General features: G+C 38.8%; 3 protein-coding genes across 6 annotated transcripts; all 3 read right to left on the bottom strand.

The window, feature by feature from the left end:
- Positions 1 to 378: 378 nt before the first annotated feature.
- LOC121636394 (complement C1q and tumor necrosis factor-related protein 9-like) lies at positions 379 to 5700 on the bottom strand. The gene is made up of 5 exons (XM_041979887.1): positions 5535 to 5700; positions 4667 to 4835; positions 3950 to 4181; positions 1074 to 1191; positions 379 to 813 (listed from the first exon to the last, which is right to left on the bottom strand). The coding sequence occupies exons 1-5, from the start codon at positions 5535 to 5537 to the stop codon at positions 604 to 606; spliced, it is 732 nt and encodes a 243-aa protein (XP_041835821.1). The 5' UTR covers positions 5538 to 5700; the 3' UTR covers positions 379 to 603.
- A 4750-nt stretch (positions 5701 to 10450) lies between these two features.
- LOC121636395 (complement C1q subcomponent subunit C-like) lies at positions 10451 to 15133 on the bottom strand. Its single transcript, XM_041979889.1, has 7 exons — positions 14983 to 15133; positions 14164 to 14276; positions 14016 to 14078; positions 13398 to 13551; positions 12920 to 13060; positions 11908 to 12034; positions 10451 to 11802 (listed from the first exon to the last, which is right to left on the bottom strand). The coding sequence occupies exons 2-7, from the start codon at positions 14264 to 14266 to the stop codon at positions 11668 to 11670; spliced, it is 723 nt and encodes a 240-aa protein (XP_041835823.1). The 5' UTR covers positions 14267 to 14276; positions 14983 to 15133; the 3' UTR covers positions 10451 to 11667.
- A 4349-nt stretch (positions 15134 to 19482) lies between these two features.
- On the bottom strand, positions 19483 to 27174 carry LOC121636391 (complement C1q subcomponent subunit A-like). 4 transcript variants are annotated; one of them, XM_041979885.1, is made up of 7 exons: positions 27153 to 27174; positions 22296 to 22479; positions 21732 to 21908; positions 21215 to 21294; positions 20812 to 20928; positions 20579 to 20665; positions 19483 to 20475 (listed from the first exon to the last, which is right to left on the bottom strand). In XM_041979885.1, exons 2-7 carry the CDS (start codon positions 22456 to 22458, stop codon positions 20323 to 20325), a joined length of 777 nt encoding a protein of 258 aa, XP_041835819.1. In that variant the 5' UTR covers positions 22459 to 22479; positions 27153 to 27174; the 3' UTR covers positions 19483 to 20322. The 4 variants fall into 4 exon arrangements, 3 of the variants coding, with proteins under 3 accessions (XP_041835819.1, XP_041835818.1, XP_041835817.1); XM_041979884.1 differs by lacking the exon at positions 27153 to 27174 and adding an exon at positions 23186 to 25600 and having other exon boundaries at positions 22296 to 22469; XM_041979883.1 differs by lacking the exon at positions 27153 to 27174 and adding an exon at positions 23186 to 23797.
- Positions 27175 to 27685: the final 511 nt, after the last annotated feature.

Genomic DNA, 27685 nt, shown 5'->3' with positions numbered 1-27685 from the left:
GACTTAAATGAGTCTCAGTAAGCTATTTCTTGTGGACTATAAGTGGCCTCATCATTTAGACATTTGATGAGGCAGCGGCTTTAGACATTATCATGTAACAGCTACAAAAACTTGTACTGTAACAAAAAGAGTTACTTAGATTTTTTTTTCTACATTAGAAAGTTCTATCTACACTTTTCTGTGAAGCAGCAACAGAAATCCTTATTTGATCTAAGACAATATGTCATATTACTCTTGACTCTTCTCAGCGTGTATAAAACACTGAAACTGTCTAAGGTGAAATGTCTAAGTGTATGATCTATAAAACAATGTTATTTAAGGTATTTGCATGCATATCATACAAGAAATAGATTGTGATTCAATCAAACATGAACAGACTCATTGTAGCTTGTTTAATTTTACAAGAGGTGCATCACTTTTTGTAAAAATTAAAAAAATGTAAAAAAAAAGATTAATTTGTTGTATTAAAGTAACAAAGTTCATGCGTGGGTTGCTGAATATACACTTGACTTACAGTTAAATTGTTCAGTACAGAGCCAGCCTTTATTGATCTGTTTATGTGATCATACAAGATACTAATAGCTCATTTAATCGTAACAGGCTTTATTCGGTAGGGAAAAGCAGGAAGCCGGTGAAGGTGTGGCTGGCGCTGCCCAACTTTGTCACAATGTTGTTGAACTTGGTTGCCTGCAGAGAAACTTCATCTCCAGCATTCAGCTGCAGGACCGCAGAGCCGGAGGTGACCAGATAACCCTCAGACATGTCACACAGTGTCATTTCACTCCCGCCATTCTTCACCAGCTTCACACAAACCTAGACAATCGTAATGCATAAGTACACAAACATAACCATGATAACGCTAGAGATTACTGCCCATCCTTTTCTAAATGAGGATTAGAAATTATTAATGAGAAATTTGTGATCATATGGTATGAGTATTATCCAGCCAATGAATCACTACCTCCAGGTGGCAGATAGTAATAGATGTGCCAACTATAACATCTGAAGCATAAGTAACAAACTACAGGTACAAAGAGACATGAAAACAGATATTTTGTGGGAAACAAACTTACTTTGCTCTTTGCTGATATGTGGTAACTGAAGAAATAGGTGCCTTTGACGGAACAAATGAACGATCCATTCGTCAGCAATTCTCCTCTAAACTGTGGGGCCAAGTTGGGCAAAATCTCACTGTCAGAGAGTCACATATACACTTTTGGTTAAATTGATTCTTAAATACTTTACACATTAAGTTTTTCCATCCATCAATTCACTGTCTCTGCTATACCTGCTTAATTTAATGAATATGTCAAAGATCAACAACAAAAATGATTTATGAAAAGAAAAGCTGAAACAAAGATTAATGTATGACCGTTTTATAGCAGTTTGTGTGCATGGACACTTTTGGCCACGAGGGTCACCAGAAGGTGCCAAATTCTTCAACAGATTATAAAATACATCTAACAGAAAAAGACACTGGATTTTAAAGGTTTGTCAAAAAAGAAGAATTATTGCAAAAATTCATGGCACTTGCTGCAACAAAGTCAAAATGATCACAAACCCCGCCCTATTGGTTCTATACTGTTGACTCATGATAATTGACTTAAAGTCCTGTTTAGCATACTCCATCCATTCATCCATTTTCTTCCACTTATCCGGAAGCAGGGGGCTGCCTAAGCAGGGAAACCCAGACTTCCCTCTTCTCAGCCACATTCACTAGCTCATCTGGAGGGATCCCGAGGCATTCCCAGGCGAGCCAAGAGATGTAGTCCATCCAGCGTGTCCTGGGTCTTCCCCGGGGCCTCTTTCCGGTGGGACATGCCCGGATCCCCTCAACACCTCGGCTGTGCCTAGAAATTCTGTCCATAAAAGTTTCGAACAGAATCGGTGACAAAGGGCAGCCCTTGGCGCAACCCGCACTGGAAACTATTCTGGTTTATTGCTGGCAATGCGGACCAAGCTCTGACACTGGTCGTACAGGGACCGGACAGCTCGTACAAGTGGGTCTGACACTCCATATTCCCGGAGCACCCCCCACAAGAGTGCCCGGGGGACACAGTCGAATGCCTTCTCCAAGTCCACAAAGCACATGTAGATTGGTTGGGCAAACTCCCATGCCCCCTCAAAGACCCTGAAGAGGGTGTAGAGCTGGTCCATTGTTCCACGACCGGGACAAAAACCACACCTCTCCTCCTCAATCCAAGGTTCGACTATCCGATGGACCCTCCTCTCAAGCACCCCTGAATAGACCTTACCGGGGAGGCTGAGAAGTGTGATCCCCTTACACACCCTCTGGTCCCCTTTTTTGAAGAGGGGGACCACCACCCCAGTCTACCAGTCCAGGGGAACTACCCCCAATGTCCACGCGATGCTGCAGAGGCGTGTCAGCCAAGACAGCCCTACAGCATCCAGAGCCTTAAGGAACTCTGGGCGGACCTTATCCACCCCTGGGGCCTTGCCACCGAGGAGCTTTTTAACCACCTCAGCGACTTCAGCCCCAGAGATAGGAGAGCCAGCACCAGCCACCCCAGACTCTGCTTCCTCATTGGAAGACGTATTGATAGGATTGAGAAGGTTTTTGAAGTATTCCCTCTACCTCCTCACAACGTCCCGAGTCGAGGTCAGCAGCCCCCCATCCCCACCGTACACAGTGTTGATGGAGCACTGCTTTCCCCTTCTGAGCTGCCAGGTGGTGGACCAGAATCTCCTCTAAAGCCGTCTGGAAGTCATTCTCCATGGCCTCTTCAAACTCCTCCCATGCCTGAGCTTTTGCCTTAGCGACCGCCGAAGCTGCGCTCTGCTTAGCCCGCCGATACCCATCAGCTGCCTCTGGAGTCCCACAGGCCAAAAAGGCCTGATAGGACTCCTTCTTCAGCTTGACGGCATCCCTTACTGCTGGTGTCCACCAACGAGTTTGGGGGTTACCGCCACGACAGGCACAGACGACCTTACGGCCACAGCTGTGGCTGGCCGCCTCGACAATAGAGGCACGGAACACAGCTCATTCGGACTCAATGTCCCCCGCCTCGCCCGGGACATGGTTGAAGCTCTACCTGAGATGGGAGTTGAAACTCTTTCTGACAGGGGGCTCTGTAGACCCTCACGCTAGGGTCTGCCGGGCCTGACCGGCATCCTCCCCCACCATCTGAGTCAACTCACCACCAGGTGGTGATCAGTTGACAGCTCCTCCCCTCTCTTCACCCGAGTGTCCACAACATGCGGCCGCAAGTCTGACAACACGACTACAAAGTCGATCATCGAACTTTGGCCTAGAGTGTCCTGGTGCCAAGTGCACATGTGGGCACTCTTATGTCTGAACAAGGTGTTCGTTATGGACAGTCCATGACGAGCGCAGACGTCCAACAACAAAACACCACTCAGATTCAGATTAGGGGGGCCATTCCTACCAATCACGCCCCTCCAGTTCTTGCTGTCATTGCCCACGTGACCATTGAAGTCCCCCAGCAGAATGAGGGAGTCGCCAGAAGGAGTGCTCTCCAACACCCCCTCCAAGGACTCCATAAAGGGTGGGTACTTTGAACTGCTATTTGGTGCATAGTCACCCTTTCGGGCTGAGCCCGACCGGGCCCCATGGGCAAAGGCCCGGCAACCAAGCGCTTGCCTCCATGACCCACCGCCAGGCCTGGCTCTAGAGGGGGGCCCCGGTGACCCACATCGGGGCAAGGGAAACCTTGGTCCTTGCTTTCTCCTCATCATAGGGGTGATTTGAGCCTCACTTCGTCTGGTCCCTCCCCTAGACACCTGTTTGCCATGGGTGACCCTACCAGGGGCATGAGCCCCCGACAACATAGCCGCTATGATCGTCAGGATGCACAAACTCCTCCACTACAATAAGGTGGCAGTTCAGGGAGGAGGAGCTCAGCATCAAGTTTTAAAACAAAACACAACATTAACCACCTCCCCAACTCTTTTAGACTTTAATACTCACCTGTCAAACTCGATGGCAGTGTCAACCTCTGGTATTTGTGTTACAGTCCGTTTGCAGGAGAAGAAGGATTTCTGCTGGTTAGAAGGGTTAAAGGGGCTTCCCTTCTCCCCTTTAAGGCCTGGATATCCGGTAAGTCCAGGCAGACCCTCGTCTCCCTTCAAACCAGGCCGTCCTGGAGGGCCCTGCAGACCTGGTGCACCTATTTTGCCCCTGTTGTGCTGACCAGTTTCACCTGTTCATAGAAATAATCACCAATTACATGTCATAACAAAGATCCAGTTTGCTATCAGTCTATGTTTTTTCCAGTTATGCTATTTTCATGTTGTAGCAGAAATATTCTACAGAGGAAAGTGGAGGAAAGATATGATGAAACGGATCAGGATAAAATAACTCAGTAAAAAGTGGGACGCTCTCTACAAAGAGCAGATTCCTGTTCCAACACCTTTTAAATTCAGCTTCTCTTTTTGATTCCACTGAAAATTACACCTGAGATGGCAGATATTAGTTTTTTTTTTTTTTATCAGTTTGGTTGACAACTTGCTGAGAAAACCTCTGAGTATTTTTGTGGAAGACCCCCCCAATGGAGTTTAAAGATGCACCTCAGCAGCTTAAAAAGATGTGTTACAGTATTTATTGAAAGAAAAATTTTGTCAACATGAAGACAAAGAAATGGGAACAGAACAACTACAAATAACTTCAGTTTCAGTCTCAGCTCACCTAGATCTCCTTTCTCCCCTTTCGGACCATCCTTCCCGTTGGGCCCATGGGTGCCTGGTATCCCAGGAATTCCAGCAATTCCTGCACTGCAGGATGACTGTGTGATGACAGGGGTGACATGAACCAAGAGCAGCAACGCCACAGTGCTGCAGCTTAGCCACCAGAGAGCCTGAACACACAAACCACACACACACACACACACACACACACACACACACACACACACACACACACACACAGATTTTAGTTATTAATTCTGCCCAAATTTAATCAGGTTTCATAAAAATCAAAATTTTCTGAAACTAAATTTAATGAAAGACCAACATGGTCACTAATGAACATTTATTTTAATGGCAAAGTGAAGTTGTCCTCACTCTCCTGAGTTTTGTTTCATATTTACATAAAAGCGTTTACAGCAGAAATCTTACCAGTGAAATTACTTATCATGTACTGACCATGAGAAACACCCTGAACACACCTGAATTTAAAACTGATGTTTGGAAGCATGCAGCTAAAATCTGAATACACATAAAAACTCCATTAAAACCTCTCTAAAGACTATCCTAAATCCAGGTGTAACATGTTGTATACTACTTTAAACCTTTATCAACTACACATGCTGTTTATAGTACACAAACAAATAAATGGATAAATTCACTTTTAAGGCTCCCGGGTTGAAATACTGACAGCAAGTTAGATTTGACTTCAAGAAACATTTAATAAAAATAGTACAGAGCAATATTTAATCAATTGACTTTAGACATGTCTCTTGTTTATTTAAGTTTTTTTTTTTTTTAAATTAATAAAGTATTTTTTATTTTAATTTTCATTCATTTAATTTAATTTCAAAGGATAAATAGATTCTCACCATTTGTAGAAATAAAGTTTCTTCCTGTGGTACCGCGATATGTTGATGGAGACCTGTCTTTCAAAGAGACGCTTGCAGCTCAGTCAAGAGGAAAACAGGAAGTAAAACTCAAGTGAGCAAAAAGAAGCGACAGAAAAACACTCATGCTCACTCCTAGTGAGAATTTAGAGTGACCAATTAACCTCACATGCATGTTTTTGGACTGTGGGAGGAAGATGAAGTGCCCAGAAAGAACACAGGGTGAACATAGCACCAAAGATGAAGAGGGGCATAGATTTACTACAAGCAGCAACAATTATATTCAAAATAAAAAAGGAGAAAGAAATTAATAGATTCAGGCTCACCTACAGTAAAAAGAATAGAAAAAGTTAAAACCAAGAAAAGCTTCAGCTGGGAATGGGTTAATTACCTGGAAAAATCTTCCAGCCCGCTTGAGACAACATAAAAGGTTTACTGAACACGCCACTGACATGGATCCTTACCACAATCTGCCACAGAAAAATAACTGCAAATAACAATACAGTAAGCTGTAAATTAAATGGACCATGGACTCATCATGCTGGAAAGAAATTCCAGACCTAAATCTTACATTTACTGGCTGGAATGTACTGAGTAAATAAGCCACAAACAGTTATTAAATAAACATGAATTGAAAGCAGGTGAAAAATGCAGTAAATGGAGGGCCCACTGGTTGGGTTTGCCTCAGCAACCAAAATGTCTAAATATGCCCCTGTTAGTGAGACATACTGTACAATCATGCATTCCCAGGGAATCGTCAGTCCTCACGGGCCACCATCCTGTAGGTTTTAGATATTTCCCTGCTCCAACACAAGTAATCTAAATTAAATGGATCTCCTCAAAAGCTTTTTTTCAAGTTCTGTCCAAACCCATCAATGACCCATTAATCTGAGTCAGCTGTGTTGAAGCAGGGTTATCTAAAGCCTAAAGAACAGCAACTAGCCAACTTGGCATGCTTGACTTAAGAGAGAAGACATGGAGATTTCACTTTTGTACAAAATATAATCTTAAGATCTAAATGACCCAATGGAATCTCTGTATGGACATTCGCTATTGAAAGGTTCTCTTCATGACCTTATAACCAAAGGCTATCAACCCTTCTGTTAGTTCAGTTCATGTTGAAGTTTTTTTTTCCTTTGCTGGAAATTGGTTGTACTTTTCTCCAGTTTTATCAACCAGTTCATCAGTTTGATTCCCTTTTTGCAAATCATCCCCCTCCTTCATCTGTTTGAAGAATAAAGAAGTGAAAAAGTTCAACTTGAGGTAAAAAAAAAGGCTCCATCTGATTGAGAACTGATGATTAAGCATTAAAAAATACATCTGATTAAATAACTTTGCTCCAAATCAACATTTTGTTCTGTTTTTCTCTGAACTTCCTCTTTGATTCCAGGCAGTGTGCTGCTGAAGATGTTAGTATCTGTTCCACAAAACATCTGATTTTCTCAGCAGTATCTAGGTGATGATTGTTTTTAATAATTACATCCTGTGAAATGTGCTGATAGGCATTTTTCTCCTCCTCAGATCCTCTTTATATCTCTTACATTTCATCCTGTTTCTGTTTTCTCTCTCAAGCCAGTTGAGATCCACATTGTAAAGCTTTTTATCATATTTGCAAAATGTGTCCTTCTATTACCTGACAGAGTCCACCTGGACTGAATCATGCCATTGACCCTAATTTTAAGTGATCTATTCAATTCAGGCATAAGAACTGGCAAGTACATCAGACTCATGCCATTTCACCCCTAAACTTCTTGGTGGTGTTGAACAGACCTCCTCAGCCTCCCTGTTGAGCATGACAGTGACTGAAGTCTTCTACTCAACATGCTCCTCTGTCTGGTGAATGTTCTGTTTAAAAGTAGATCTGCCATCAGATCCAGTATATATATATATATATATATGTATACTGGTATACTGCTTCTTTTTCTTAAACAGTATATGAATCCTCTACTTTTAGTCTTCTGTCTTTTTCTGTCATAACACCCACAATTAATTAAACTAACAGACATGAATCCACACACGTGAAGATATATTTGATTTCAGAATCAAGATATCAAAACAATAAGTATTTAATTAACATATTAATTTTCAGTATGATGGTGTAGTTGCAGTCGGGGGGTCATTTTCATCAGTCTGTTAGTAAAATGGTTGCGTGAACATTTATGATTAGTATTTTTTAAATTCATAACCGGTAAGAGAGCTTATAGCACTACAGCCCTTCACTGTAGAACAGCCTGCCAGAGGACTTCAAGGCTGCAGAGAGTGTTTATGTTTTAAAAAAACAGGCTCAAGACCTACCTTTTTACCTTAGCTTATAGCGGAATTTTATTTGGTTTTGTTTTAGTCTTTTTTAAATCTTATTTATTTTATCTTTTTTTTTTTTGCAGATTTTTGTAGATTTACACTTATCTAATTATATACTTTTCTATTTATTTTAAAATACCACCATATGGCTGGAGGACCTGCACTGCAGCCCTGTGGCTATGGTGTGGGTCCCGGCCTGCCCTGATCTTGGTAGTTCCTGTAGTGGCGGCCTCTGTGGTCATGGGTGGGCTGGCTTCAGGTGTAAATCGATCCACAAGATACTGTTTCCTCACAGCAGTGCCAAGCCAGATGTTTTTATTATATTAATGATACTTTCATTCAGTTAAGAGACCATAACTAGGGATGGGAGTTCATGTCTATGAACAATGGGAAGATGGAGGGATGGGGGGAGTGTACATGCACTTTGTGAGTGCACATGCGTGATTTTGTGTGAAAGAGATGACAATGAGGTGTGTTTTTATTTGCTGTTATATGCTCTGGTGTGTGAATTATTTTTAAACTTGGTTTTTAATATGCAAAATTTGTTTTCTATGTAAAGCACTTTGTGTTGCTTTGTACATTAAAAGCACTTCATAAATAACATTTGATTTGAATTGATAAGGTAATCACCTATATCTGAGACTGAAATGGGTGACAGCCCATTTAAAGGCCCATTTATGCTTGACCTAGAAGACAGCTATGCAGATGGACCGACCATTACATCCGTCTTCTGCGTCAGTTACACAGGTAATTTTGTCCGTTTTCAGGGAGCTATCCATCGCTTGACTCAGAAGACTGAGCAATATCAAAAATTGTGGGGGCAGTGCAGAGCAGAATAGCTGATATGCGACCAGCAGAAGAAACAAACCAGAGAAGAAGAAGAGGAACAAGAAAGAAAAAACAGAAGAATTAATGAAGACGAGGACATCAGCTGTAGAAACTGCGCGAGCTTTTGAAGAAAGGATATGCAAGTATTTTAGGGTGTGTTGGGCGGTTGAAAACAACGTCATACCGGTCCATTACCATCTCCACACAGTGTCTGAAACTCGCAGGAATGAACTCTGAAATTAGCACTGCCCACTACTGGTGAAATTGACTTGACAACCATAGTGATGCGAAAGTTGCATGGACGTATGAGGACAGTGATGTATGACGTTTAAAAAGGAAGTCGTTGTTTAAGTACATAAGGGAACATAAATGGGCCTTCAAACTAAACTTTTATTCGTCGTTCATCAGCTTGTAGTGATCTAAGTTATTAATTACTGCTGTTGTAATGACTCTTTACTTCTCCTGTGAGCTCGTTGTAGAAGGGACATTTCTTTCTAGTGTTTTTAGACATGTTTTTGACATAGGTTACTGATGAGAAACCTGAAAGTGTAGATAGTAACAGTATCTAGATTCCCCCAACATGGCGGACAAAGCCCGGTGATGTCATGTGTGCATTCTCTATAGCAAGGATCTCAAATTCCAGGTCTTGAGGGCCTCTACAAGTTTTAGATGTTTCCACACTCCAACACACCTGATTCAAATCAAATCAATCCAAAAGCTGGTTAAGTTCTGCACAATTATCAATTAATTTGAGTTAGATGTGTCTAAGCAGGGAAACATCTAAAACAGGGCTACTCTATTCGGTCCTATGAGTTCCGTAGTCAGGCAGGTTTTCACTGTATCCCTGCTCCAACACACCTTATTCAATTTAATGGGTCATTATACAGAACTTCAAAGGCTGTTGGATCCAGTAAAACTTCAGTCAGGTGTGTTGGAGCAGGGATACATTGAAAACCTGCAGGACTGCGGCCCTTGGGGGACCAGACTGAGTAGCCCTGATCTAAAACCTGCAAGACAGTTGGGCTTCAGGAGTGTGAGATCCCTGATGAATAGGCTCAAGATGAACATTTTCTCTGGGGCTGATTTAGACTAATAGCTGAATCCAACATAGGGGCCCACAGTTCAGCCAGTCTTGGGAATGGAATCTGGGTCCTCCAGGGCCAAACCAGCTGATTTAAAATACCTAGCAGTGTTTATAAATGTAGCTGCAAATGCTGTTCAAAAATTCAGCTGGGAATCTAAAATATTAAACAGAATGGAAATGTTCTTTCTCTGCTGCTTCGACTTCACATTCATGTTGCTCTGTTTTTGCTTTGTATGACTGCAGTCTATGCCTGTAATGATTGTTGATTCTGTACTGCAGTGCAATTTTCTATGCAATCAAACAATAAAGTGTTATATAATATCTTATCTGGACTCTGGCTTTTTAAACATGGTTGCAGGAGCAATTTAGTTAGTCTGATTCATTTCCATAAACCTGCAATCAGCATCCAACATAAGGCATTCTTTGTTTTTGCTCATCAAAGAGTTGGTGTGATTGCTGCCTTTGGGTTTTGGCTCTGGAGCCAAAAATATACAACTTGCTCCTAAAATTGAATTATATGTTACAAAGCGGGGAACCATACCAGAATTTGATATCCCTAGCCTTAGACCCATAAAGTACCTCACAGAAACAGATATCAATATTTGTTAACAGTCTAATACATGAAATGTGTTGTGTTCTCATTAAGACGATTGAAATAAAAAGCAAATTTCACATGTAAAAAGTATTTTGGTTGTTTCAGCAATAAGCTTTCCATTTGAGTTTATTGGGCACATCAGACCAAATACAATGGACTTGATTAAACCTGATAATGTACCATCTACTACAAAGAAGAATGACAACAAGACAACATTATTGCATTCATTCATTCATTGCATTTAGAGAAAAACCTGTTTTTTAGGGGTGAAATCCCTGAAATCCATTCAGAAATCCTGAAATCTGACATGGCCCTCTCCCAGTAGTACCCACTTAGCCCTATCTTAATTCTGCAGACACCATGCAATCTTGGATTTGAGTGTTCCCATTACAAAAGAGGGCAATTGAAGAAAGGATATGTGATTCAGTGTGGATGGGGTGATCTTAGCAATATCATGAAGTCATTTGTTTGTGACACACACAGAGCAAAGACTCATTTGCTGGAAAACATTCTCATTACAAGTTGTGCTGTCCAGCTTGCTCTAGATGTTTTTGTTGGCCAACAAGTCCATAAAGATCTTTACCTCTGTGTTGGACCATGGTGATTGTTTTTGAAACGGCATCACTGCTGCCGCTGCTACCAATGTTATTATTCACAATCACTGGAATTTTAAAGATGGCGGGGTCAGAAGTCAGTCTCAAGACTCATCCCATGTTGTTAAATTCTGGCCAATAGTGGCCTGATATCTTGACAAGTCACAGTTTCTGACCCGGCTCCACACCTTCAGAACCTCGACGGAGTAGGTGCTAAAAATGTACCTATTACCCCAGGAAAATCCTAATGGGAACCTACAAATCGGGAGTGTTGGTGTCGGGCTGGGCTAAGTGGATAGTGGTGGGAAAAGGTCAGTAATCATCACAAAACTCACATAAAGTCTTGTCTGCAACTAGCCATAAAAAAGTTCTATTTTATTTTATTTTTTTGTCTTGAAACGCTAAAACCAATTAAGTAATTCAACTGAACTTGAGAAACTGATTCAGTAAACTTGATATAAGTTTAGTCATTAGCTTTTCATCCACACTGACAAATATTTTGGAGTTTTCTTAAATTTATATTTTCCTTACCAGCAAATTCAACAAAATCACTACATAAAACTGTGATTTGGTGGTTATATCATTAAGAGTTACAGATACAGGTAATGAGATGAAGAAGAATAACTTTTATGTGCTTTTTTGAGGGGTGAAAGGATCAGTCATAAAACAAGTAAAAGATTGTTTTGTATGAATTTTGTGTTCTCCATCAGTGTTTCAGTGAGGGTGCAGAAGGAAGCCAGAGAAGATGCTGTAAGCACCTTGTGTTCCTCTCATCCCTCTGTAGTCTTTAGTCTCCAGCCAAACCTCCTGATCTTTTTCCAGGTGGACTGCCAGGCCGCCCGAAGTCACCTGGAATCAGTACAGGTCACAATCACATGGTAGAAACTAACTGTGTTTAGCATTTAACAAAACACCCCTATTAATATTTAGCTGAGTACTGTTTAAAATTTGTACCTGTCTTTTGACACTGACATGATCGCAGAACGATGTCAGCAGTGTGTCATCGACTTTCAACAGCACACAGAGTCTTTCATCTAATGAAGCGTGGAACACAAAGTAGTACGTTCCTGGGATCCGACACCTACAGTATAACAGTAAACTTGATTTCATTCATTTACACATGGTAGATCTTTTAGTTCTTCTGCTTGGGCTGCCTGGAAAACTGGAAATCTGGAAAAATTCTCTGATCTTGTTAAGAATGCATAGGAACTGTGAATTATTTTCCCAATAGTTACAAATGATGGCTCATTGTTCCACCTGTTAGGTTCAGACTTCATTATCCAACATTTTCTCTTAAAATGGTGTGAGGTATTGTTTTATCTGTTGTCCATGGAATATGCTTGAGATGTCTTTTGGTGTATGTGCTCTGAATACTTATAGCTAATTATAGCACAGTTAAAGAAATCAGTATGTAAACAAGTTGAGTAGCTAATATATATATCACAGTTATACTTTAGTGGAGAGATAATAAAATGTAAAATACAACATATGCAGTTAGAATACTGAATGACATAAAAGTTCAAACAAATCTTAATCAGAAAAAATGATCAAAGTGTAGCAAAAGTATAAATATAAATATATATAACTGAACAAATTCCATTAGCTTGATGTAGCAAACGTTAGTATGCTAAATCAGGATGTTGAAGTTTATGCTTGCCTGAGTGAAAACTAAACTAATTAAAACTTGTTAAACTAATTCGAATGATTTTATTTAAAAAAAAAGTGTAGCAAAAGTAGCAAAACAAACAAAAAACAAAACAAACAAAACAAACAAACACACACACACAAAATCTAAATAGCTTGATGCTAAGGAGCTAATGTTAGCACCATAGATTTGTGCTTGCCAGACATTGTATGTTAGTATTTAGCTTACAGACGGCTTAAATTTAACGGGCCAATGGTGTGCCTCCAAAGTTTAAAGGCCAGAAAGTGCTCTGATCATTGCTACTTGTTGGAGGTTTATTACCTGAAGCGTCCTGTATCTGTATTGTAGTCATTGTTGATGTTAGTGATGACTGTGGTGAATCGAATAATGCTGGATTTGTCCGGGTAATTGTTGGTTCCCCTGGCTACACTGAAGGCCGCCTTCTGCTGAGCTCCAACAGTCCTGTAGCCACAGAGAAAAAAGAAAATGTTCTGGCTTTGGAAATGTGGAAGTTGTGTTTGGGTTTTCATTCTCGCCATTCTTCAGAATAAACCATAAATGCTAAATTGTTTCAGAACATGCACAGTGTGCACACACATTATAATGCAATGACTCAATTATCCTATTTTCCAGCTTAGTATTTCAGGTATGACAGAAATCATTGAACAGCTGACTAAAATAAATTTGACTGTTCCTTTGTTTTTTTTTGTTTTTTTTTTTACTTTTTATGTTTCTGTCTATGACACAGTTTAAATTACATTTCTGCTATCAGAGCATGGAGGTTTATTTGATGACATACCCAGCTTCTCCTTGTTCTCCTGGAGGTCCATCTGGTCCTGGGATGCCTGGCTTCCCGGGTTCACCACTCTGACCTCTTTTACCCGGGTGTCCAACTGGACCCGGCTCTCCCTTTGGTCCCTTTTCAAATTGGCGGTCACCATTCCTCATTTCTCCTGGAGACAGCATCAACAGTGTTAGGTATCACTCTGTGATCAGTAGACATTCTGGTCTGGTGAAGCTTGCTGGATTAACGGCAGTCAACATGGACCTGATAAATGTTACATTGCACCTCTTACGTTTATTGATCATATCACTCGTATCAGAATATAACTTTTTACTTGTTCCAATGTAGGTTTAGAGGTATGCAGAAGAAAAATCTAAAATAAGACCCATCATGTCTTTCTCCAATCTTGAACTATTATTTTGTTAAAAGAAAAATAAATTATATATGTATATGTATAATACAGTATTTCTGCAGAGGGAACTTTAAATGACTGTGAAACAACAAACATCTTTGCATTGGCGTGTTCTCCTGACTGCATATTAAACTCTGGATTGATCATCATGGCGGCTCCTACAATGACCAACTCTTTGGTTGCAACAGTGCATCTATGTGTGTCTGTGTATTTGTGGATACCTTGATCCCCTTTCTGTCCTTTCTCTCCATCACGACCATCTCTGCCAGGAAGTCCAGGAATACCTGAGTAGAATCCCATAGATAAACAAACATAACAAAAACAGATGTACCCATCAACGCCTACAATTACACTCCCATAAATGCACACCTGGCATCCCAGGCATCCCGGTTGAAGGACATGTTTCCATGGCAACCAACAGCTGTATGGCCAATGACAGCAGAGCCCCACACACAAGAAAATAACGAAGCATGATGGAGAACCTGATGATGAGAGAAGATAGGAGGACAAAGAAAGATGAATGATTAAATGAAGAAAAGTCAGAAGGAAATAAATGAAAGATAAAGTAAATGGGGTGGAGGACGTGAGGAGGAGAGACAGGAGGGAAAATAATGGTGCACAAAGGACATACGAGAGGAGATTCAAGATTCAAGATCTTTATGCAAGATTAACAAAATTTTGAGGAGTCTCTCGGCTTAAGCACACAAAAGAAAATAAAAATATAACAGGCACACATAAATAAGTAAAAAATAAAGATATAAAATGTATAAAAGATATAATAATACCTCTATATTTACAGAAAATGAGAAAAAAGGAAGGAGGAAGAGAGAAGGAAAAACAAGAGGAAAAGAAGAAAAATATGTTAAACAGGAAATATTAATAGAAAAGAAAGAAACAATAATATGAAAAAATACAATACACATAAGAAAGACAGTAAAGAAGACGTGGTCGAGAACAGGAGGGTAGAAAGGAGGAGAAAACAGAAATGAACATTTTTCTTCAATTAAATCAAATTTCGGTTAAATTCCTTTTATAACAAAAAACAAAACAACACAACAAGAACAACAACAACGCAAAAAAAACACATTTGTTATGTTTATAAAAGGTTCACCATCAAATTATCTCAAATGTAACCTCTCCATCATGAATTAAATAACTCTGTCATTTATGTAAATGTAATAAACTCACCCCCAAAAAATAATAAAATAAAAAAAAACTGAAAGAGAAATAAAATCTCTCCAACACAAGTTGACAACAAACTGAAAAGAAGTTTAGAGTCCTGCAGCAGCCAGACGAGGAAGATGACTCAAAACCAAAGATTCACAAATGACTATCTGAGCTGACAGTAAGTAGTTCTGCTTTTCTGGGAGGTTACACACAGCCGAAGCAAATCAGAGAGAGAACAGAGCACTTATAGCAAACTCAATGACATTAAAAATGCGTTTGACTCAAGAAAGAACCTCCATTCCTGTGGTTCCAGTTTCTGTTAGATTTGTTATGCAGACTACTGGGATTTGCTCCCATTAATGAAGTAGATCTTATCCATCTGTGCTATAAAGCTTCACTTTTGTTCAAAGCTTACTAAAAACACAAGTTCCTTTGACTTCAGTGCCAACACTGCTTCCCTAATACCCACTGAAATTAAATTAAAGCACTAATGTTGACTAATTTAGTGACAGTGATCCTGACAAAACTGCTTCATCCTATGTCAATCGGAATATGTTGAATTCATGTCTGGCCTGTAAAAACAACTCAATATTACAGCAAAGCATAACATAGTCACAAAAATACAATGTATTGAATTTGTCTACGATGCGATATTTGCTGCTCTCAAGATACTTTATTAAAATATTTACTTAAAGGAGCAAAATATTCCTGCATTATCTCAAACTGTTAGTGCTACAACGCAGCCTACGTGACTTCCTCTCTTTGGGTCACTGGATGGTCTGCTTGCTTTCAAACTGCAAGTGAAATCCACCAGAGTTCATATGCAAATGAACCAAAGCTCCTGGTTTTCAAGCAGAACAGAGTTTGCTTCTCTGGTCTGCACCAGAGTGCACACGCACATTCACACTGCTTCAAACATACTGTACTATATGTGGAAGTGAACCATGTTTCATCTCAAGTGGTCTAAATAACACTAGTGTAAATGAACCCAAAGGAACTTTGGTGCTTTGTGCTGCATATCAGCTATATCTGGCAACACACTCTTATTTTAGACTGCTATGTGCTTACACTTTCTCCCTAGGAGTGAGTGTGTGTGTGAATGGTTGTTTGTCCCTATCTATGTTGGCCCTGCGATGGACTGGTGACTTGTCCAGGGTGTACCCTGCCTCTCACCTATTAAATGCTAGGATTGGCTCCAGCTTCCATGACCCATAATGGACTAAGCGGTACAGAGAATGAATATTTAAAGAGACATTGTGTAAGAATTACTGCTATCTGAAGTTGGAATCATGTATCACATTACAATGTATAGGACATTCTAGCGCCCACTTCCTCAAACACGTATTGCAACAATGGTAGCTGCAGGGTTCGAATTATGGGGGAGCTAAGGGGAGCTTGGCTCCCCTGAAAGGCAGAGGAGCTCCCCTAAAGAGATTCAGCTGATACTTTAGGGGGAGCCCTAAAATTCTTCTAAAGGATCTGTTCTGTTTCCTTCAGCACGATGGACAGCAGCATTGTTAGTCTGTTGTGTGCTGTGAGCATCCACACAACCACCTGATGTGCTTCTTTTTGTGGTTAAAGAACTCTCCGTCACTGTTTCTGATTAAACAAACTGCATGCAGTAGTTTTTTTTTTAATAGTAACCATATTTTTAACCGCGCTACGTGCACTATTATAAATGTTTGTCCACGTAATGCGTTGAGTCGTGGTGCTTGTGCGAAAATAAGGCTCCCCCGAAAGCCCCAGTGTATTTCGAGCCCTGGGTAGCTGCCATATCTCAATAAACCACGACAACATTGGTAAAAGTGTGTCATTCGATAGTTAAGAGTGTTCACTCTGTTACACACAAAGAACTCACTTCTGAAGTGGAATGTTAACTTCATTCACCGCTACCATATGCACAACGCAATTCACCTACTTCTGTTTACTTCACTATATCAGCAGCCAAACTTCCACCCCCTCCACAATAACAGTATACCCATGTGACCACCATGAAACAAATACAGATGTATTAACCAGTAACACAGTTACTATATTTCAAACCTAATATACTCAGGTGAAGACGTTCCCTCTGGATCATAATTGGTCAGGGGAAAAACATTTGGTGGATGGAAATCCACTGTCAGATATCGTTCCTCTGTGTTCAGAAGGAAGAATGTTTCTAACAGGGGGAAAGGATCTCGACGGAGAAACTGACCTCAACACAGCACCGGCGTTTTGTCACAAAAAGCCAGCTTATAAAGCCGTCCCACCGGCTTTTAGTCCGGCTTTACTGGGACTGAAAGTCGCCGTTTACTGTTACTATGAAAGTGACTGAAACCATGTAAACATACACTTCTGTACCAACTAGGCTGGTGTATTTTGGTAACGAGCAACACTGTCTAACAAAACTGAATGAAAAAAGTTAGCTTTAGGCTCATTTGGGCTGTACCATTGACTTGAAAGCTGGCAGCTTCAGCATCACTTTAAAAATCTTTCTCCTTCTTGAGCTCCGTCTACCTGGGGAAGGCTAGTCCAATGTTTTTTGTATTTGTACATTTTTTTTTGTATTGTCTGGTCACGTTGCCTTTTAAGTCCCCTTTTTTGCTTTCTTGGTGATGGTAAAAATGGCTCTCGTGACGCTGCTGCATTTGCATGGTCCTGCATTTTTGTCACTAACAATTTCACAGATTTTCCAACTTGCAGGGGTAATAAGCAGCCCTCATTTATTTTCTCCTCTCACATCTCAATAACTGTGTGCTGGCTTGCAGGGAAAGCACGTAGCTGGTGCTATTTGTCCCTTGCCAGCAGCTGTAGTTTCAAGATGGCAGACTGTCATGGCACTGCCATACTGGCCTACGCGTCATATGTATAAACAAATCTAAAATTCTTCACTTACAAGAAGTGTCAGAACATTAGCGGAGGTCATCATACACCAATGATAACACATATATACACACAGACATTGATTTTAGCCAGTAAACAACAGAACATGCTACACAATGTCACTTTAACCTAAACTGCATGATTATGGAATTTGTGAGAGGATTTTATTTTTATTTATTTATTTATTTATTTATTTATCCAGGTTCTGAAATAGAGTACCTAGAGTAACTCTACAGTTACACTGAGTTGAAAACTCAGTCCATTGTTAAAAGTATCAGGATGTGAGAAGTTGGGAATGAACAGGTTGAGTATGTTGATGCGTTGTCATGTGAACTGCTCAATTCAGGTTATTTCACAACATTTCTGTAGGGTTAAGATCAGGACTTTGACCTGACGCCAAACCATTAACCTGGTTTTTGCTTTTTGAATGTAACAGAATGTCTGCTAATCCCATTAACTCAAACCATCCAACATTCTGCACAATAAAACTACCTGCTAATCTGACAGGTTCACATACTTTTCTCATGCACTGGTAAATAATATTAGACAGGGGGTGAAAATCTGATGTCTTATTCAATATTATTTATACATAAAACAGATTCTGTTGAAGGATTCATACATTTTTAAAGTTAGGATAGGAAGAAGTCCCACAAGCGTGTGCCAAAGATGACCAAAGAGAAGAAGTGTAAAAACCAAAGTGGTTTCAATTCCTTCTAGTCACACGAGACATCGCTGCGGTGAAGCGATAAATTTGACCGCTGAGATAGAAAGATGGATTTTACAGTAAAGCAGTTCATGCACAGACATTTTCAATGTTATGTTCCCGTATCCGTGCTCTATTAGTGTGTCTGGGTTATCCGTGCATTCAGACAGAAACAAAGAACAACACTAACAAAATAAATGGTGGACTACCTTTGAACCATATATTTTATTTTAACTCAGAAAAAGAAACTTGCTGCTTGAATAGTTTTACCAGGTTGTATCAAATTGTACCCTTGAAAAAAACACTTAAGGGAAAAAAACTGCAGTTTCTTGAATGACCAGTCAAATGTGGATCCAAAAGCAAATCAGTTTGCACACACACTCATGTTAAAATGCAAACCAACAGTAAAAAAAAAAAAAAAACTTGCTCACAGGCTAATACAAATTGATTTTGCTGCAAAAGGCAGAGCTTGATAAAAAGCCAAATCAAGTGTGCTGAAGCCGGAAAACATCTAAAACAAAACAGGGCAGTGGGCCCCCAAGAGCAGGACTGGGAGAGTCTGGCCATCCAGTTTGTCCTTGTGTTTTCTTGCATCTGTTACACATCACTGCTTTTTATACAGACTGTGACTTAATGTATCACACACTGCTTCTCAGTGTTTTAAACCTTAAAGTGATCTATTATTTCAAAAATAATATTTGGATTATTATTATTGTACAACAGTGTTTTAGTTGTTCTCACTTTGAATAAACCTCTGTAAGGCTGGCACCTTGTGAAAAGTTTCCATGCTCTCGTGGTCATTTTCAAAATCATAATAAAGGTTTTCTCATGGAATTTTAACATAATAATGTTTAAACCTCTGCAGATCAAAGAGAGAATCTCAACATGTATACCATCGGTGGCACTTGGTGACAGTGTGAAGGAAAAACAGCAACATAATCAGACTTGAAGAGGGCAGTCAATAACCAGTTCCTTTATTAAAAGGTTTGTAAAACACTTTTCTCATGTCTTTTTGTAAAATCCATACTCTACAAAGTGAAGGGAACGAGATCAATAAGATAAATCCTCACTAAATCCTTTACTGTTGAGATTAATCATTGTATTGTAATTTAGTTTATTGGATTCACCTACTTTAACTACAAAACAACAAACTTAGATGGGACATCATTCAACAGCAGCTCAGCCGTGATATTGTTCCCCCTAAAAAACTACAAATCCCATAAAAATTCTGTGTACACTATGATAACCCTGGGGGGGGGGGGGGGGGGGGGACATATGTCCTATTTAAAAACCTAAAATATTATATACTGAAATGGTCTGTTGACATGATATCCTGCAATCTGATGTGATTTATCTACACAGATTTATCATAGATTACAACATAATTTATCACAACAGGACACTTCTCTCTTAATTTGTACTGAAGGTGCACAGCATGAAACAAAAACAATATGAAGACCTTAAGCAAGATGTTGATGCGTTAGTAATCCATGCCCACAGGGTAACCCCTCGTGCCATGCATTAGTAACACATGGCCACAAGTTTTTCTTTATTCTATCCATGTCACCAGGTGGGCTCTTTAACAATCAGTGCAAAAGATCATTTAATTCCAGAGTCAACATTCAGAGAATGTTTACAAGAGCCAGCATGAAGTCAACAAAGCAGATGGAGAAAAATCCAAACTGTATTAAAATACTCATGTTAGTTTAAAACAGTGATTTCTTTTAAAAAAAAATTAACCCAAATAACTCAGAACAAAAATTTGGAAGTGTCGTAAAATGAGTATTTAAACTTTATTGTGGATTTTGGAAGATAAGGAAGCCGTTGAAGATGATCTGTTTTTCTCTGTTGTCTTGTCTGTCACTATCAATTTGGTTATCCTTAAAGGACTCGAGCCAAACCTTCTGTCCAGTTCTCAGCTCCAAGACTACGCCACCCGACAGCACCTGAAACAAAACACAGTTAACCCCTCTGCTGTCTCTCCTGTCCATTATACAGTTTTTATTTACCTTTTAAGCAACCTTACAAGCCACTCTGATAGATATTTACCTGATCGAAGGTGTTCCTCTGGCTGTAATCACAGAATCCCAGCTGTTGGTCCAGAGCATCACTTTTTATAGCCAAGCAAATGGAGACCTACAAACACACATCAAAGCTTTCAAAATGCAAAATTGAAGGTATTAAAAGATCTCAGACAAACTAAGATTTTCTGTTGCTTATTTTCTTCTTAAAAGTAATGCACATTTGCTGCTGTCCAGAAGGTAGTTCAGCAAATGTGTTACCTTGACAACAGAGTGGAAGGTGAAATAATAAACACCAGGCAGTCTGCAGTGGAATTCTCCTGTTACTTGGTTGAAGTCACCAGGTTGGTTCACCACAATCTTCTGGTACTTTATTGTCTAATGCAACCACAGACACACACAGGAATATAGATAAATTAGCATCATCAGCAATAAACATAAAAAGTTTAAAGTTTCAGATTTAGAATTTATCAATAAAACTATGGTATTTATGGAAAGACATACAAAAAAATTCAATCAGAAACTACAAGTAAGTGCACTGATACGTGCGAGTTGAAGCAACCCAATTACTGAAAAAAAAGATGTGTCCTATTATTTCATTTATGTCCTGTGCATTAAATTAAAAGCAGCTGAGACAGGAGGTGTGATGTGTGTCAGATTGAACCTGGCCATAGGGAGGGTAGTTGTTTGAAGTCCTAATCACAGAGAAGGCTGAATAAGCTCCCTGAATAGCAGAGCCTTGTCCTGAAAGCAGAAAGAACACACACACACACCACTGATTTTTCCAATCATGCTGCTTTGCATTATGGCCAAACATCTCTACTTTTGCTTTGTTTATTCAAAGGACATTATTCCAGAGGTTTAATGGTTTGTTCAGATGCAAATATGCAAACCTGAGCCATTCAGCCGTGTTTTGCAGCCTGAGTGTATTGGTAGTTTTTTCTTTTTTTTTCCTCCGGGTTAAAAGCTGCTAATTTTAAGTTCCATTAAACTAAGGTAACTTCCAGTTTCCCATGTTTAATATGTTCAGTTTTATTAATATAACTTTCGTTTTCTGTGAGCTATTTACGCATGCTGTTCATTAGCTTTTCTGTAGTTGATGTGCTTCACTATTTGAATCTACTGGCCCTCTTCACTAGCATGATGTTCACTATACTGTAGAGTCACATTTGTGTCTTTACCATGGCCGACGCTCTTCCCATCTGGGCCGCGGTTACCAGGTTTACCAGATTTACCAGGTGCTCCTAAATCACCACGGTAACCTTTTGGACCCATCGCCCCTTGAAGACCAAGACTCCCTCTCTCCCCTTTTAGCTTCAGCAGGACACTTGGGTCCACCGGTCCATCGGGCATCATGGCTAGAGACAGACATCAATGATTAAACCAATAATAATTGATAATGATGCAAAAACATGCTGTTGTCTGCAAATAAATGTTTATTTACAGACATCCAACTGTTTTAGAGAAACAGTATTATTGATTTGAAGCCATATCTTTGGCCACCAGTGGTATATTAGTTAATTACTTTCCTTTTGCTTAGTTTTTTTCTCCACCAAGTCCATATGGACACATACGATGTTTCAGGTGATTACAACTCCACTTTTTCACTAGCATGTCTCTCATATGTTTGTCTGCTATGTGAAGGAAGACTTCATTAAATTTAATTACCCCTGCAAAAGCAGCAGTTTGAATTTAAATCTAAAGAATACAGCTATTCTGTGGTTGTGTATGAAGACCGATGCTACCTGGCTCTCCTTTCTCTCCCTTCACTCCAGGCCATCCATCTCTTCCAGGACCTCCTGGCTGTCCTGCTTGACCATCCGCTCCTCTGCAGCTCACATCGCATTGAACAGTTGACAGCAACAAGGCCACAGCCATCAGAACCACTTGATCATAACAACCTCCCATGGTGCAAAACACTGGAGGTGACTATTAATGATAGTGGGTAAAAAGAGTATGATGATAATAATAATGATGATGATAGAAACTGATCACTGAATACATAATGAAATAAAAAGAAGAAACTACGTTGGATGTTCAAACTAAGTTAATGTTTTTTATTTTGATAATTCAAGCACACAATCTCACAATTTCTCAATTTGTAAAGAAATTTGCTCCTTCATGTAAGTTAAAAAATATAGAGATAAACCAACAGGCTTCGTATAGTCACATTATTTTCAACTTGGCATCTGAGTTCTGTTTACTTAACACAAATTCTGTGAAATTTAAGAAACAATCAGAGTGAAGATAAGTTAAAATCCCACTTTAGAGTTTGTTATATCGTGTAGAATAAGAAACCATCAAAATATATGTTTGTACACCTTTTAGGTGAAAGTGTCTAAATGTTTGCTTTAGGAATTCTAAGTTGTTCTAATATGTAAATTAATGACTGCTAGAATTAAGGGAAAATAAATATGAACATAAACTAATTATAAAATGTTTTTCAGCGATTTTCTTCATATTTCCAACAGTTATGTACATCAGTTAATTTCCTTAACATTTAATTCCAAACATTTCTCAGAGGTGTTACAGATAAATGATTAAACAATGTAAAAAAATATTTATAACATTTCAGTTACAGAACAAAAGAAAAAAAATCCAGCATAAGTATTCAAAAATCATGAGATTATCTTACCACTTTAGCCTTTTGACGGTTGGACTTACAATGAAAGTTCAAGATTTCTTTCCTGCTAAGATGAACAAGACTTGCTGACTTATTCAAATAAAAAACACAAGGGCGTGTGCACACACATTGCACAGAATTAGAAAGGAAATGAAACCCCTGTCTGACAGGAACACTGATCATCCAGAGGAGATCTTAGTCCAGTCTTAATTTAGCTGATTAATTTATATAAACAAAGACCGCTTACAGAAAAGATAAAAGATTACCAACTTTAAATAGAACCATGAGCTACCTGATAAAGAAGATGAATCTTATAAATGTTGGTTTATGTAACAACAACAACAACAACAACAACAATAATAATAATAATAATAATAATAATAATAATAAAACTACCCAGAGTTTTACATTTAATACCATCTCTGAGTAAAAGATGACCCAAAGCTAAGATTTGTGTTTCAACAGATTACCCAAAAAAGTATACAATAAAACATGGACTTTATTGCTTTTTCAAAAGAGACACATGGACCTCATGAATTTGTAACTTGCAGTCATTTATTTGAATAACTAATTTTTTTTTTTTTAATTATATATAAAAAATCATAAGAAATCACACTCAACAAAAGTTGAATAAACAACAACAAAAACAAATTGCTCATTTATCAATAAACAATAAACAGGTGTTTAATTTTACTGCTGAACTTTGAATTTAGAATATTTTAGGTTTTCCTAAAGGAGGATGAGGAAAATTGCATATCAAATAATTGCAGTTTATTTTACTACATAAAATAAGTCAACAGTACTGACAAGAATAAGCACATTGTTATTCACCAGAGTCTTCACTAAAGGCATTAAATGAAATACTTTGGTGTCCTCATGTGGTCATTGATGTAATGACACTACAGGCATAACAGCAAACACAAAAAATAATCCTGCTGACAGCACAAAATTACAGTCTGCTTTTAAAAGTGTTAAAAATTCAGTTCCCCAACTAACCATAAGTTAGTTTTGACTTATTTAAATAACAAAAATGATTATGTGAGTTGTCCTTAAGGTCAGATATAAGACATTAGGATATATGTTGGAAATGTTAACAAATAAATAGTGAAAAATTAAATTCTGGAAAATTGGGAATGACCATAGTACATCTTCTAAGGACAATGCATGCCATGAAACAATTGGTAGAGAATATTTCAATATCCAAGATTATGCTTGCAGATACAAATTTTAACACTGTATGTAAGGCTGAAATGTTTTTTTTTTTTTTTTTAATATATATTAAACAAATTAAGTTTACAGTTGTAAGTTCACTAAATAAAAACATGAAAACAACATATTTTTTACTGAATGTAGAACAGAAATAAAGAAAAGTTTAGTTGAAATATGTACATATCTTTGTCAGACAGTTTTAGCTTGTTGTGAAATTGTTATTGGGCCATAGTTGGTGTCTGAATATAAAAATATTACTTAATCTCTCTATAAATTTATAAATAAAACCACCGTGAAGATAAAAGGCATATATTAGCCAGCTTGCTAGCTTGTTAGACCTGGCTAGCTAGCTTAAATGCAAATTTCCCTCGTCTAATTTATCCAGGAGAGTAATTATCCCTGTTAAAATATGTATATTGCAAAATAGTGCTGAATAAAACCACCAGAAAGCTTAGTTATAGCTGAACTAACATATTTTGCTAATAAGATTTGGCTAACAAGGTAAAAAAATAAAAAGAGAGTAATGCTGTTTAGGATATACTTAATCTGAAATAGAATTGATTATGTCTCTATCACTTGCTCACTTTTGTCTTTGGCAAATTTGGCATATGTGGTTGAATGCACAAGGAAACATGAACAGCAAAATATTCTTAAAACATTTTGAAACAGTAATATATCCATCCAAGATTAACCTTAAAAACAAATCAAAATATTTCCATTGCTCAAAATGACTCAGTCAATATTACCTCAAATTCTCTAAAAAGGTGAGATATACCAATTAAAGATATTTGAGTGGTAGGAGAAGTTGCTATTTCTGTTATTTATAGTCTTTTGCACATTTTTATTATTGTTTTTTGTTGTAACTGTTCTTTGGAGCAGTGATTTTTGAACTGGGGGTTGTCAGATGATTTAAAAAAATATATATCCTACATTTATCAAATAAATTTGGGAGTTTTTACCAGAGCTGTTAAAATTAAATCATTATTGAAGAGATGAATCTATAAAATTAGCACATTCATTTTTTTAACACATAAACAATGTTAGTACACATGCCATATTAAAAATCTGAATTTGACATTATCTCCATGAAAAGAAGCTGATTTTGGGCATGTAGGTGCCTTGTCACAGCGATGAACCACCAAAAACAACTTTATCCCTAAGATAATGTTAGACAGTTCGCAAAATTCTGCTTTAAAGTCATATAAAATTTTCTATGCTAATAAGTCAGTATGTGTAGAAAGAAAATAGTTATTTTAACCTATGACAGGGATTCCTTTTAAAGCCTACAACATCACTGATTACACTGCTTTACTGTTACAGAGACTTTATTTTTTAGTATCTTTAGTTGCTTTTTATTCTTGGTGCCAAAGTATGGAAACATTTTCCCAGTAAAATTGTGAGTGAAGGTGTGTATGTGTGTTTCTGTATCAGGATCAGAGAACATCACTTTTCTTCTGTCACAGTCAAGATGAACTCTGACCCTCCTGAGCGTCTTCACTTGGAGAACAATATGTGAATCTGAAGAGGAGGCAGCATATGTACCATCAGATAGCCCTATTCGCCACATTCCAGACTTGATGCCTCCCTTTCTTTGAACAGACTCTGCTGCCACACCCAGGACCCAGTCTGTGCTGTCTCCAACCTTGACATCCCAGCTGTGCGTCCCAGTGTTAAAACCCTCAGAGCCCAGAACACTTTGATGAAAATCAAACCTTTCTTGGTTGTCCGGAAGCTTCTGTCTCTCCTCATTTCTCACTCCTGTGAGATCATCAGACGGGGTGAGCTCTGGATGAGCAGTGTTTGGATCCACGATGACAGGAGAATAGTCGACCATCTCTTTCATTTTGTTCCAGATGTTGAAAGTCAGGTTGCCGAGATGTTTGGCTACATCTATCAGAGCACCCGAGACCGGTTGTGGATCATCCAGCAGGGGGCGCTGCTGAACTTTATTTAGTATAGCCTTGTAGTTCTGCAGGAATAAGATGTCTGCAGTTCTAAGCTCCTTCTCTGCAGCTCTGATTGTGTCTGAGATGGCTGCCATAGCTCTTTTCAGTTCTTCAGTCTTATCCCTCATTTCTTTACTTTTCTGCTTTTCCTCCTCTCTGAGAGCTGTGATTTTGGCCTTCTCTTCTTCTTGCAGAAACTGGTAAAGTTTTTTAAACTGGTCTTTAATCTGTCTCTCAGTGTGTCTAGTCTGGACCTTAATCTGTTTTGCTGTTTGATCACAGTTTTCTTTAACTTTTTCAAACAGTTTCATTTTATCTTGTAGGGGCCTCAGGTAATTCTGGAGCATCTCTTTGTGATCCTGCGTAGCTTCATCGACGGGTCTGAAGCTGTGGTTTTTGTGTGCTTTTGAATCTCGACAGACGACACACACAGGCTGCTGATGATCCAGACAGAATAGTTTGAGTTTCTCTTTATGCAGACTGCAGAGAATCTCGCATCCCACAGAAGTGCTCTGAGCTTTCTCCTGTAAGAAAGCCTCACACAGGTTCTTCAGTACTAAACTAACAGGTGGCTCACTCAATGGTCTTGCCTTACAAACGGGACACTCATTTATTTGTTTTTCCCTCCACCAGGCATGCACACAGCCTTTACAAAAGCTATGACTGCACGACAGGACAACTGCATCTTTAAAGATATCGTGGCAGACAGGACAGGTCAAATCCTTCTCAGTATACGAAGCCATTTTCTCTTTGAGTGAAGCTAAACACACATCAAACAAAGCGTTGTCTCAGGAAGCTTCTGTGTTCCTTCCTGGTTACTTTACCTTTTTTGTTTCAGTGGCAAAGATTAAGTCCAAAATCAGTCTCTCAAAGAGTGCATCTTTTCCAGAGAGCAGCGAATAATTCTCAGATTCTTGTTTTTCTATTATGTTAGTGAAAGGGTGGAGCTTTTTCAGGTCATTGATGTGTTTCACTTTCATTTTTAAAGGGCATGATGAAAAGAGTCTGTTATACAAACGCTGCCACAGTGCTTATTGTGTTGACATATCTTTCATGGGAGATGCAAAAAGAAAACATGACATGTTTTGTCACACAGGGATCTGTGTCACAGTTCAAATAGAACAAAAAACAGCTTTCTTTCTTTCTTTCTTTCTTTCTTTCTTTCTTTGCACATAAGCATCAAGTGACAATCAAAAAATAATTTGACAAGACAATAATTAACTCATTATTTAGTTGTCCGGATAGATGGGAAACTTGAGGTCACTCATCCCCGCTCAGTCCTGCAGGTTTTAGATGTTTCCCTGCTCCAACACACCTGATTCAAACTTAATGGCTATTCTCAACAGTTTGTTGTCAA

Source organism: Melanotaenia boesemani, chromosome 3 (genome assembly GCF_017639745.1).
Source record: "Melanotaenia boesemani isolate fMelBoe1 chromosome 3, fMelBoe1.pri, whole genome shotgun sequence".
Classification (NCBI taxonomy): domain Eukaryota; kingdom Metazoa; phylum Chordata; class Actinopteri; order Atheriniformes; family Melanotaeniidae; genus Melanotaenia; species Melanotaenia boesemani.
The sequence above is the reverse complement of the archived record's forward strand: the minus strand, read 5'-3'. Positions and strand labels throughout refer to the sequence as shown.